Source organism: Sceloporus occidentalis, unplaced genomic scaffold (assembly GCF_023333645.1).
Source record: "Sceloporus occidentalis isolate IW3139 unplaced genomic scaffold, rSceOcc1.0.p SCAF_61, whole genome shotgun sequence".
Taxonomy (NCBI): domain Eukaryota; kingdom Metazoa; phylum Chordata; class Lepidosauria; order Squamata; family Phrynosomatidae; genus Sceloporus; species Sceloporus occidentalis.
In genome coordinates this window covers 3,147,721-3,160,700 of record NW_028317041.1, presented here as the reverse complement: position 1 = coordinate 3,160,700, position 12,980 = coordinate 3,147,721, and the positions used below count along the sequence as shown (strand labels likewise).

The 12,980-nt window shown below is 34.2% G+C and overlaps 1 protein-coding gene across 1 annotated transcript in view; it reads left to right on the top strand.

The window, feature by feature from the left end:
- Positions 1–12,140, top strand: part of LOC149287415 (hedgehog-interacting protein-like) — a 54,811-nt gene extending 42,671 nt beyond the window's left edge. The window contains exons 8-13 of the mRNA XM_089492940.1: positions 271–392; positions 2,145–2,268; positions 2,605–2,735; positions 3,439–3,520; positions 10,637–10,785; positions 11,947–12,140. Of these exons, the coding sequence (XP_089349066.1) occupies positions 271–392; positions 2,145–2,268; positions 2,605–2,735; positions 3,439–3,520; positions 10,637–10,785; positions 11,947–12,140 (802 nt within the window). The remainder of the gene's footprint in view (positions 1–270; positions 393–2,144; positions 2,269–2,604; positions 2,736–3,438; positions 3,521–10,636; positions 10,786–11,946) is intronic.
- Positions 12,141–12,980: the final 840 nt, after the last annotated feature.

The following is a 12,980-nucleotide window of genomic DNA, read 5'->3' as shown; positions in this document are numbered from 1 at the left end:
TTCCTGTGCATGCTTTGTACCACCCCAATTAGTTGGGTGCCACAGACATCAGTGGAAGAAGCAGAAGCCAATGTAATACATGCTAGCTTAACATCAATAGTACTGAGCGTGTGCAAAATAGTCTTTTTAGAAACTTTTTAATAGTTTTCTTATTAGTTATAAAGTTATGGTTTTTTACACATTTGTTCTCCAATGAAAGGTGAAATAATGCTTGTTTGCATTACACCATTTTTTTAATCAGTGCTTCTTAATTTTCCTCCTCTTATATAGATGTGCAGTTGACCATCATTCCAAAGATTTCAATACAAATTTGACAATTATTTGCTCAGATTCAAGCACTAAGAACAGGTCGTCCACTAGGATACTACAAATTATAAAGGGCAAAGACTATGGTAAGTTAACAACAATCAAACGTTTGTTTATCTGTTCTGTTTCATGATGTTTAAAAATTGAAAATAAAATAAGGAAAAATTATAATGCTTAAATACACTAAATATTGTCATAGAAGCTGTTAACCAGTCATTGCCAAACACCTGAGGTGGAAATTTGCTACCTATGAGTATTTTGGTATTTTCCATAAGGAGCTTGGTTTAATCAGTTGAGTTGTTACTTTCTTGCTCCCAGGGTTCATAACTATATACATTGCTGCTTGTGACCTACCAATACCTGTAACGTCTATAATCTCCTTGTTTTTGCCTAGCTGCACCTGGCATCGGGGTCAGTGTGTGGCACTGTCCTCCTGGAGCCTGCCTGGCTCTCTGGCATTGTGTATCTAGATCTGTTTATGGATACTACATAATCACGTGTGAAACCCATTATTGTACCTCTGGCTATTATTACAATATTAACAAGTTTATGCATAGGTTATAGTGTGTGTAACATAAGTTGGCAAAAGGCAAATGGTAAATTTAACATGTTTTCTAATATTTCAGGAAATAGCTCATTCTAAGATGTGTCATTAAACTAATGCAAGTCAATTAATTAAGCTCTCTTTGCCTGTTATGACTTTAACACCCCAATCCAACTTACACCATTTAAAAATATTTTCTTTAGGAAATTGGTCCTTTTTTGTTTTCACATCTTAATAGCACGTGTCATGATGGAATATGCCATTAATTTTCATTTCCAGTAGTTAATTATGATTGATTAAACTACTTTTAGCTAGTTTTTTAGGGATATGTTAAAAAGGCTAAAGCAACCTGTAAAGTGCTACCATTGCATCTTTAGGGTTGTAGGCCCCCATCAAATGGATGTTGATGCAAAAGACACCTTTTGAAAGGCTTTGTAGATATGAAGATAAGCACTGAAAATTATTATTGTTATATATTGTCTTGTAGACCATTGTTTTCTTAATTGTGCCAATGAAGGTTGTCCCAAAAAACCCAAATTAGTTTTTTTGTGTGTGCTGAATACATAATAGCTATGAATCCTGTATATGTAAAGCAAATGATATTTAGGAAATATCAAGTTTAATATACTTTATTAAGATACAAGAACCATTTACCTTTTATTGGATCAACATAGATGTAGAGTGATAGGAGCTTAAAGGTTTCAGAGGTCTCGTCTTTAGATAAAAAATAAGAGATCTCATCTTTTTTCAATATTGGCCCAATGAGAGTATAAACTTTGACTAAGGACTCCATTTTCTTCTTTTGTAACTTTTTGTAGCAGTAGAAGTAATTTCAGCTTCATGGATACTTGCCACATATTTTTGTTGATTTAAAACAAATATTCTTATTGCCCCACTCACTCACAACACTTCATAATAGAGAACCCTTTGCAAATCCAGTTTCCAACGGGCTAGGAAGCATCGTTCAATGGATATTGGCTTGTCTAGTCTCTTCATTATATATATATATATATGTATATATATATATATATACCAATGAAGGGGCATCTGGACAACTGTAGAAACTGTGGTGTGTGAAATAATAGTCTCCAGTCTTTAGGGGTTTAGCTGACTTGTTGCTTCTAGACATCAAACCCTAAAATGAACATGGTATTATACTAGGCTAAGTAACTTTAGTATATGTTATCTGGTATCTGTTGGTTACACTAATATATACATTTTCATGTGATAATGGTCTATAAAGCTCTTATATTATTTTTGTCCTAACACTGTGGTAGTTCCTCTTCTTTTTTAGAAAGTGAGCTTTCACTTCTAGAATTCAAGCCAATGAGCAGTGGCCCTATGGTCGGTGGATTTATATACAGAGGCTGTCAATCCGAGCGGCTGTATGGCAGTTATGTATTTGGCGACCGCTATGGGTGAGTTATTTCACATAAGTCCATAAAAAAAAGTTTTTATTTTGAAAAATTTGTCAATGACATCTAAGTACAGTGAGAAAAAAGTAAAACAATTTTTGAAAACACTTAAAAGCATAACAGTGGCTAGATGAACTTATGTTATGTATCTGTTGTTTTGTGCATGTCATAATTAAAATGATGTAAACAAAAAAAAAATCACTAAGCATTCCAAATTGTATTGTATCTCATTATATATGCAGGCAGAACATGATATATATATATATATATATATATATATATATATATATATATATATATATATATAAAATTAGTTTGTCTTGATTTGTGTAATTTCAGAAACTTTATAACACTCAATCAGAACCCCACAACAAAGCAGTGGCAAGAAAAGCCATTCTGTCTTGGCAGTGGAACTTCTTGTAGAGGACCTTTCACAGGACACATACTAGGATTTGGTGAAGATGAGCAAGGTAAGGCAAATTAATTTGTATTAACTGTTATAGTTATATATGTGCTGGCTGATTTACCATCCACAAAATGGTTTAGCCGTATAATACATTGTACATACAAGTAAGATGCAGTACATTAGCATACCTGGGCCGGTTATCAGAAGGTTGGAAGCCCAGAGCTCCCCATCTTCTGGGGTTAGGATGTCCATCATTTTCTGAGGTGTCACAGCTGACACTGTGGTCAACATAAAACAATATAAAAGAGGGCCTGCAGATTATGTACAGACCCCACTGTGGTATCTGATGACACCAATTGTGATTAGACATGCAGGACTGGAGAGCCCTTCTTTCTGATTACTGTGTGACAGTAACATCACACAAACAAGAATGAGAAGAGGGAGATCTTAGGGAAAGATGGTACCCTTTTATTCTGCTAACATAAAAATAGTTTTGTGCCAATATACTGCTCTCAGATGAAGGCAGTTTCCCACACTTGTGTGTAAGGGAGAGTTTTAGATTTAAGAAACATAGAAAGCCTATGCATGTTAAAACGTAGCCTCAAGATATTTGGAGGCAATGATATGTTAAACTTCCAAACAGGGTACTGTTCCTTTAATGGATGATATGACTCATACAAAGTGTTAAATATGAATTCTGACAAATGCCTGAGCTATGCTATAAAATAATGTACATAACCCCCATGCTGTATTGGTATTTCTAACAGGTGAAGTCTACATACTCTCCAGCAGTAAAAGTATGACTCAGTCGCACAGTGGGAAACTATACAAGATCATTGACCCTAAAAGGTAAGGACACTCGTTAACATTAAATAAAAAAAAATACTAGAATGTTCTACTAGCAACTATTAATACAAAGTTTCAAGTGAAAACTTAAAAAAATGTCAAACTAATTTGATAAAGAAAACAAAAAAAAGATGTAAAAGTTCATAAATTTATATTGCTCTTAGAAACATTTGTAATGTTTTGGCAATGAGTCTTATTTTCTATGTTTAATTAAAGGTACCTGTTCCAATTTCTGTCCAGAATTTAACAAAACTGTAACTAAATAGAGCATTACAAACATCACTCCTAGTAATGTTAAATGACCAAACCCATCCAGGTAATAGTTATTTAGTTAAGTAAACTTTTGTTCGTTCATATATTTTTGAAGGGAACACCTTTAAACATTTTCAGTAGGTCACTTTTAAAGTAAAAAAAAAACCAAACATTTAAAACTATTCCAAAATACATACTTTTGTACCTGTAAAACTTAAAGAATTAAAGAATTTACAAAATAAAAAGCTATTCTTGTAACCTATAGCATAATGAAACGTATCAAACCACAAATGTATTTATCTGAATTTATATTTAAGACATTTCACTTTTAGAGGGTCACTCCAGCTATCATATGCACTTTAATGCACTTAGCATGGTCCCTTTAAATTCCTTACATTTGTCACCCAGCTATTTTTCATGCAGGATATTTGTTCTCTATGCCAGTCAGCTCCAGCACTGGATCGACAAACTGTGAGGGTGGGGGTCTGTTTAGAAATCCATGAACATGCGCACTAAGAGCACCCACTGATTTCAATGGTAGATCTTTCCTGCTACTGCTTTAAGCTGTCAATCAGTGTCAGGAAAAGTCAGACCATGGTCGAGGGCAGCTCCAAAGCTGCAACTTCTATATTCCTTATTTTCCTTTTTCCGTTTTGGAGAATGCATACTCAGAGTACTTTAATAGGCATTCTTCTTTAGTGAGGCTGTCAGGGGCAGCAAACTATCCCTTTCAATTCTCATGAAATAAACATTTTACCTTTCCTAACTTTAAAAGAAATAAGTAAAAGAAACCCTGCAACTGCCTTAAGATAATAGGATTTGTAGTCAAGCTATAGTCACAGGTACAGTATGCTCTGTCTGTATATATTTTATGTAATTTTCATTGATTATTTTTTTGTAGAATTACTATAAACTATGATTTTAGCTCCCAGCCAACTAAATCAGAGTAACTGACAAAAGGCCAGCAGCAGCACAGATATAAGACATGAGGACATAATATATAGACTACAGTGACAGAAATCTGCTATGTGTCAAGAGGTTCCCTGACGTAAATATGTTGATATTTCAAACACCAAGAAATGTATTCAATCCAATTACAATAGCATTCATTGTATGTATATAAAAAAAAATGTTGAGTTAAAATTTAACGATATCTGGTTTTCTCCTGATTCTTCCATGCTGGAAGATATATCATCACCTTCTTTATTTAGATTTTCCTGCAATGCTATTTGAGTCACAGGAATGCCATGTTCTGAAGAGAATAGTTAAACACCTTGTGTATATAAACACGGTTTAGGTCCTCTCTGATTATAATGGCCAACAGACAAGCAGGTCCCAAGATGGCTGTGTTTACACCCAGAGTAAACGTTTAGAAATAAACGGACAGCGTTGCATTCTTTCAGAAAAGAACGTAAACATAAAGAAATGTCTTAAAATGAATTTGAAAACCTGTGCCAGACGTGTGTGTTAACCTTTTAAGCACCATGGGAAGCAACATTTAGCAAAAGGAAAGCATTTGTTGCTGCATAAAGAGATGGCACGTAAAATGATTGAAGGAGGGGGTATGACACGTTCGCATAGTTTGTCATATGTCGTGAGTTTCTGCAATCTCACTATGAAACCAGCAAAAAAAAAATGTGCAGAACAAGACATAATTGGATAAAGGCAGTAACTTGCTGAGTGTTGCTGGAGCTTTAAGCACATTCTGTCAACCACTGGGATCTGATTACAAAAAAGCATCTAAATTGACCTTGACTCTGTGCTTGTATTCAGTCAACTAGTAGGGTGGTCTCTGAATATCATACCTGAAAGGCTAGACCTCCCATTGCAATGTTCTTGCTAGGGCTATTTTGTGTGTGGGCGAGAAAGATGTTTTGTATTGAGTATCTGAGAAGATCTGGAGGAGGTGAACTTCAAGAATGCTAAACCCATTGACCCCATAGTGGCGATGGATACATTGGAAACGTGATTAGTAGTGACATAGAAAAGTTAGTTTTAAATACATTATTTCTAAACCACTAACCATTTTTCCAAACATCTTGGAAAGTTTTAGTTTTTGGGGGGTTTTTTTTACAAACACTGTCTTGAATGCAGGTGAAACATGACTTTTTTTGTGAGTACAAAATATACAATATAATTTATCATGAACCCACGATACTTTTAAGTAGTTAGCAGTGATACTATGCAGAACCAGTTTGGTATTAGAATGTTAGAAAATTATTACATGAGCCACAAAGGTATCATTAAAGCTAACAAATTACAACTACCAAGATCCTCAGAGAGCGTTTGGCTAAGGATCATCTGCAGCTTTGAGTTTTGGAGCTCCAAGATATCTGTTTTATATCTTATATATTTCAGGTACATTGCAAATAAAGGGATATGAGCTGTGTAAACTATACTGCATAAAACTGTTTGTCAGGCTGACAGGGAGTGAAATTAACATCATAATTTACATTTACAGTACACCTGTCATTGAATAATGACAAGATCTCGCTTTTCAGGGGTACCGTTTCAACTATACATTGGACAATCCAATTGGCTATGAAATTTAAAATCAGCCTCTCCGCCTATTATCTCAATGCTGACGCTAAAACAGCAAAAGGAATACAAACTACAAATATGCCGCCTGAGTGGGGTTGTATGCGCAAACCCATGTACCCGAAATCCTCTCTGCTATGTCACAGGATGCTGTGTGATGTCACTAGTACAATGTGCTATACTTACCGGAGGTGGACCCTGTCATACACACTTTTTTTGTGTCTAACAACATAAAATATGAAAAGGTACTGAGTCTTCAAGAGCCAAATAAATGTAACAATTTGTATGTCCTTTTAAAATTCATGCTACAACTTCTTGGACAAAAACATATTCATACCTTGCCAGCACAAGTATTAACGTAAGCAAGATTCCAGAATGTAGACAAGCATATGAATACAACATACATTGGGGGTTATTTATAAAGAACAATTCTGCTACAAAGTGGTAAAGTGGTCTTACTACCATAGCAACCAATGGAATGTTCCAGCACATTGATCCACTTTAACCACTTTATACCAGAATCACTAAATAATCCCCAGAAAGCCTGAAGAAAAAAAAAACAATAACAAAATTCTGGTGGGTTGTTTTGTTTTTAATAGTATTGCCTTACTTTGTGATATTTTCTGCTGTCATTGTGAATGCTTATATAAAAGTATTTTTGTCTTTTCTTTTGAGCTATCAGTTAGCAGGCTATTCAGTTTGCCACCCTTAACAAAAGTGTGCATAATAAAGCAACCCAATAAGCCTGCTCTCAGCAGATCTCCAGGAGCAGTTCTATGCAAGTGAACCCTTCAGTTGATAAACTCCAAGAGCGCCAGTTGACCCAGCTGCCAAGTGCTTATGAAGCAGGTGTTGTTTTTGTGACCACCCTGGAAGCGGTGAAAGCTGTTTAGCAGTTACACTAACCTTTGAGCCGTTAACCGTCTCAGTGCAAGTTGGTGGGGTGTGAGCAATGCTTTCATTATCCTCTCTGGTAGTGTAATGGGTTCACAAATGACCCACATTGGTTCCAGAAGGGTTAACTTTCTAGCTTCACCAGGATCTTTAAACATGACATAAGTCTTTAGGAATAAAGGTCAAGAACAAATGTGGCATGGCTAATCCATTCGATACAGGGCTATTTAGGGAACTAAATATAAAATGGTGTGACATTTCTCTCTTTTAGCAAATCTAGTCAATGGGAAATAAAGAGTTATGAAAAAAACGCAAGAATTTTTAAAGTTTATACAAATAACCAAATTAAATGTTTTAATTAAGATCATGTTAGCAGTAGTTCATGTTTTGACGAATCAGATAATCTCTGGATTGTCGTATTGACCATTCAATATAATAAACTGAATTAAATAAATGGCTTAAATGATATGAAAAGATAAAACTTGTACTCTTGTCTTGCATAAACCTATGTATGTTAAGCAAAACTGGGTATGTCCATTCAATTTCTTTTACCGCTTTTGCTTATTCTTAAAATTTGTTTTTGATATTTTTTTTTTACTTTTTCATCTGGGATCTCTCTAGATCTAAATAATAGAAAGCCCTGATGAGATATATATATATATATATATATATATATATATATATATATATATATATATGACACACAGTGAGAACTGAAGGGAATGTTGTAGAATGTTCCATAAGAGTATTTAAAATAGCACTCAGTACACAAGCTGTCAATGGACAACCTTCTCTCCTTCAATCAAAGAGTGTTTTTAAAGAAATAAATGGCTCTATGGGCTGCTTTAGCACTGGTGGACCCACTACCTTGCATGTCCCGTGCTTATATATCTTGTCTTTTCAATAGTACTTCCGGGCCCCAGTGATTAATCTGGCTTTCTATGGTGATTATTATTTATTGTTTTTACACTTACTTGTATAACTTATCTCCCCAGACTATAGGTAACATTTTACCTTGGAGAAGCCATTTCTCAGTATGCCATTACGACAGATAAATGAACAGATATACCCAACACAGTTATATGAGAAATTCAAGCTTATCTCATAGGGTTGGAAAACTTCTATGAAGAGTATAACATTTAAAAGATAAGATGAGTTTAAAATCAGGATGACTGAAACTCGAAGTTTTTTTTTCTAAAATATGGGACAACTAGCAGTTATGCACCAGTATTTTTTATCGTAACATTTTTATGGCATGTTTCTTTACTTTTGCTGTGCAGAAGGCATAGAAGAAATCCTGTTAAATAATAATAACTCAATATAAAGTAATATAAAAGTAAACTCAACAGTGTGGTATCAAATATTTTCATATCTGTGAAGCCATAAACAAACGCATTAAGCATTCTTTGGTTACAATACATCATGTAGAATATATTGGTGTTAACGGAATTAAAGACTGAACCAGTTTTATTTAATGGAATATTGGTAGTTAGCTAGGCAATTTTATGATGTGATACAATTTTCTCAATGTGTGCCCAAAATCTGGTCATTGTAAAGGAATTAGGGGAGTCATGTTTATGGAAAAGCTATAGCTATATATTTAAGTTCTAACTGATCTGGATCACAGGTGGAATAATTTATTGGCCCTATTAAAGTATGTGATTGTATGCGAGGCAATATATATTTATTGAAATAGCAATAAAACATGTACACTTAGAAAATAACTTTCTATTTCAATATGTTTGTTCTAGAAGAGTGTGTTTACTTTGGCTGAATTACTTTCAGGTTATGGAAATATTTTCTTTAGGCAGCTTAGTTCCTTCAAGAAGACATTTTGAGCCTAAAATATGCTCACAGTTTCATATATTGAACGGTGATATAATAAAAATAATAATAATTATAATAATAATTGGAGTAAGTGATCGGCATGGCACAAAGTCAGAAAGCTATACATCAGATTTATAGTTCAAATGATTAATTATCTCATACTGCCATGGTATGGTTCCCATTCATTAATATGATTTAGTTTATTAAAGTTTTTAGCTAACAAAGGTTATACTTCATGATCAGAGTAGTGTTCACGACTAGGATGGCCAAGGTGACGTCTCCCCAGACAACAGTCTATTAACATTGCTAATGATACAGAATACAGATTTATTTTTAGTACCCTCCATACAATGTTTTGCAGGGGCTATAACTTAGTGCTTCCTTTTGTTCTTTTATTGAGATATTTCAAAATGATTATTTTTAGAATCATCTATTTCCCACAAAATTGTCCTAATTTAAATTAATTTATCTTACCCCAGCTGGCAGTAAAAATGTTATAATGTGTGATATTGCTTTATTTAATATTTTAGTACATAGTTTTGCATACAACTCAGCTTCTATACAGACCATTTATTGGCCTTTTGCAGTTTCTTTACTGTCACTGGATTTATTATACATTTAACTGCTTGCACCTGGAACTAAATAGTTTTTTTGTGCCAGTTTCAGTAATGAGCTTATGGTTATAACTAAGGACTGGTATTTATTTTGATTTTTTATACTTTTGGGGCCCTTGGATTACAAATTTAAACATTGAGAGATTTACATTTTTTAACTTTTTCCCAGCTCAAATGCTTACCATCTTTGCTCTTTATGGTCTAAGTGGCATAACAACACAATTACATTTATTATAACTTGTGGATCAAGCAGCACATTTATGTTGTTAGTCAATGCAGTAATGCATTATTTTAATAAACATACACATAATATTAATTATATCATGTCCTTTTGTTTAACATATATACTGGTATGTTGTAGGTACTTTAATTCTACAGTGCTTTCTAAAAGCCGGGTAACAAACATACATAGTCAAGATTTAGAGACTCATGGCCCAACAACCTCTTTCCCCTAATTATTAGATATATTAGAAAGTTTGTGTGGTTTGGACAAAATACAATACCGAAGCCTCATATTTTTAATGCATATAGTTGCATCTTGGGATTTGGCCTATAGTCAAATTACTGGTTTTCTTTATTTTTCAAATGCAAATATACATTTGGCCACAGGGGGCATACTTTCCTCTCAGTCATCCAGGTGTTAAGGTAGCACTTCTGATCTCTCAAATCAACTCTCTGCTGTTTTGTGAATGCAAGTGGGTTTTGGCTGACACTGACCAGTGTATTGAACTTGTTGCAGTATACCTTGTGGCAGATGCATTTGTGCAGCCTTTTTTCATAAAAGTTAGTTGCCGTATTTTTTGGGGTTTGTTTAATTTAGCAACCTGACAAAAGACAAGTGTGTGTATATATATACATATATATGTATGTATGTATATATGTATATGTATATATATATATATATACATACATACATATGCATACATACATACTTACATAATTTCAACCTTTCGACTACAAATAATACATTGTATTTTTTTTCTATTTGCTCCAGACCAATGATGCCTGAAGAGTGTAAACGGCCTGTGCTCCCAGTCCAGCCTCTGTCCTCTGAGTGCTCCCGACACTGTAAAAATGGCCCCTGCACCCCCACAGGGAAATGCTGCTGCAATCAAGGATGGGAAGGGGAGTTCTGCAGAATCGGTCAGTAATATCATTATTACAAATGGCCATATTTGTGCAGACAAAACTATTATTCTGACAATGTTGTTTTTTCCCTTTAATTTGTCATCATTGCTAGCCTTTTGAGCAATAACCATTTCCAGATTCATGGAACCGAAAAGAAAATGTATGGAAGGGTATTGTTAGCATTGCCAAACAAAAAGATATTTAAAACTTCTGTAGGGTTTAGGGTATCTTGAAAATATATTATAAGTCTCTGCTACCTTTGTAGTTTATTTTTTTTTTGTGGTAGAGCCATTTTTAAAAGGAATGTCATTTTTCTGTAATTACGGCTTACTGATTACTTGGGTGAACTAAATTATATTCCAGCTACATTCTTAAATCTTCCCTAAGAGGCTGATCTGTATATAGTACTATTTAGTCTCCTTATACAACATTTTTGGTTTCTTCCATGTACTTAATCTTTGCTAACAAAATCTACCCCTCGATAGTATATACTTTTTAACTTAATAAATGATGCCATATTTACTGACTTAATGCCGCGTCTTGTACATAGGCTTACACACAGTATATTATCTATTTATGAGAGCTGATGCAGACACAGAGATTGAGATGGCAATTAGGATAAGAGTTGATTGTGGATAAGAACCATCAGCTGTTACAACCTTTGGCTAAGTCAGGCTGATGAATATGAGACATGGGAGAAATTTGCTGTAAATATCAGATTTCAGACAGACTTCCTTAGGTGGCCTCAGAAAGGAATTAGTGTGATGAATTCTGCATGTTGTAAGTAATCAATGCGTTCATTACAAGTTCTGCGCTAAATTAGAGCTACACAAAAGCCTTTAGATCATCACATTTTCTGCTCCACCAACTAGAACTGCATCCCAGAAAACAAAATCAGTTTGGTTTCAGCATGGTAAATTCTGCTGTTTCCCACAATGTCCTTAGAATTTAAATTTTCACTTATAATCATAAACAATAATGTCAGAGCTGTACCTGCCTACATTATAGAGAAGAAAGCCACCCTGTGGCATCAAGCGGCAAAAGCCACGCACTTTGGACCGCAGCTAAATAAAATTAATAAGGGCAGTTGAGTGTTGGGGTATCGCCGTGTCACAGTTCAAGTTTGTAAAATGCATATAGCATGCTCGAATAATAAATTGCTTGTGTTTTTAACAGCAAAATGTGAACCAGCATGTCGGCATGGAGGTGTCTGTGTGAGGCCAAACAAGTGTCTATGTAAAAAAGGCTTCCTGGGCCCACAGTGTGAAATAGTGGATAGAAACATCCGGAGAGTGGCTCGGGCAGGTATTCTTGACCAGATCATTGATGTGACGTCATATTTGCTGGATCTCACCAGCTACATTGTATAGTTCTCTCGGACTGCTTAAATACATCATTCTAAACGGGCATTTATTTTTCATGTAAATTAAAAAAAAAAAGGACTTTGTAATACTGCTCTAAATCCCTGTGTTTTAAAATATTTTATTAATTTAAATATATTGTCCATAAAAGTGAGTTTGTGTGTGTAATTTATGAATATTTGAGTGTACATGTATGTGTAAAGATAAAGACATCCATTTATTGAACATTCTGATATCGTAACTATTGGCTGCAACATGTCATATAAAAAAAAAATCTACACGTGTCATAACAGCATTACGATATTAGATATGTAGAGAAATATACAGCACCTTCATTTGTAAAGGTAGCTACCAAGTTGGGAGAGGGGATATAAACAATTTTCAGTTGCTTTAACGTGTTGTGTAACTATCTCAGGTAATTACATGAGTAACGTTCACGGTTTTTTTCCACTTTCTTTCAAATATATTTTAAATAATGCGTAACACATGATATAATTTAGACACTTTTGCTGATGTGTAACAAAACTTCACAATAAATTTGAAACTGTTTTTTGAAGAGCTCTTCCTACCTCCAATATTCTTGTCAATATCAGAATATCTAAGGTTCTGATATAAATATGGTATGTGTGTAATAATGTACTATTAAATATTTCAGACTCCTAATCTACTTCTACTTAGCTTTGTTGTATCCATTGCATTGTATTTTTAATGTACACTGTAGGATGTCCACTATCCCTAATTTATATAGCCAGCACATTTAGCACAAAGACAGGTAAAATCATAAATTTCAAAGCATGATTTAACAATATAACATAATAAAACATCATGTACCGTAAAATGTAATAGTTT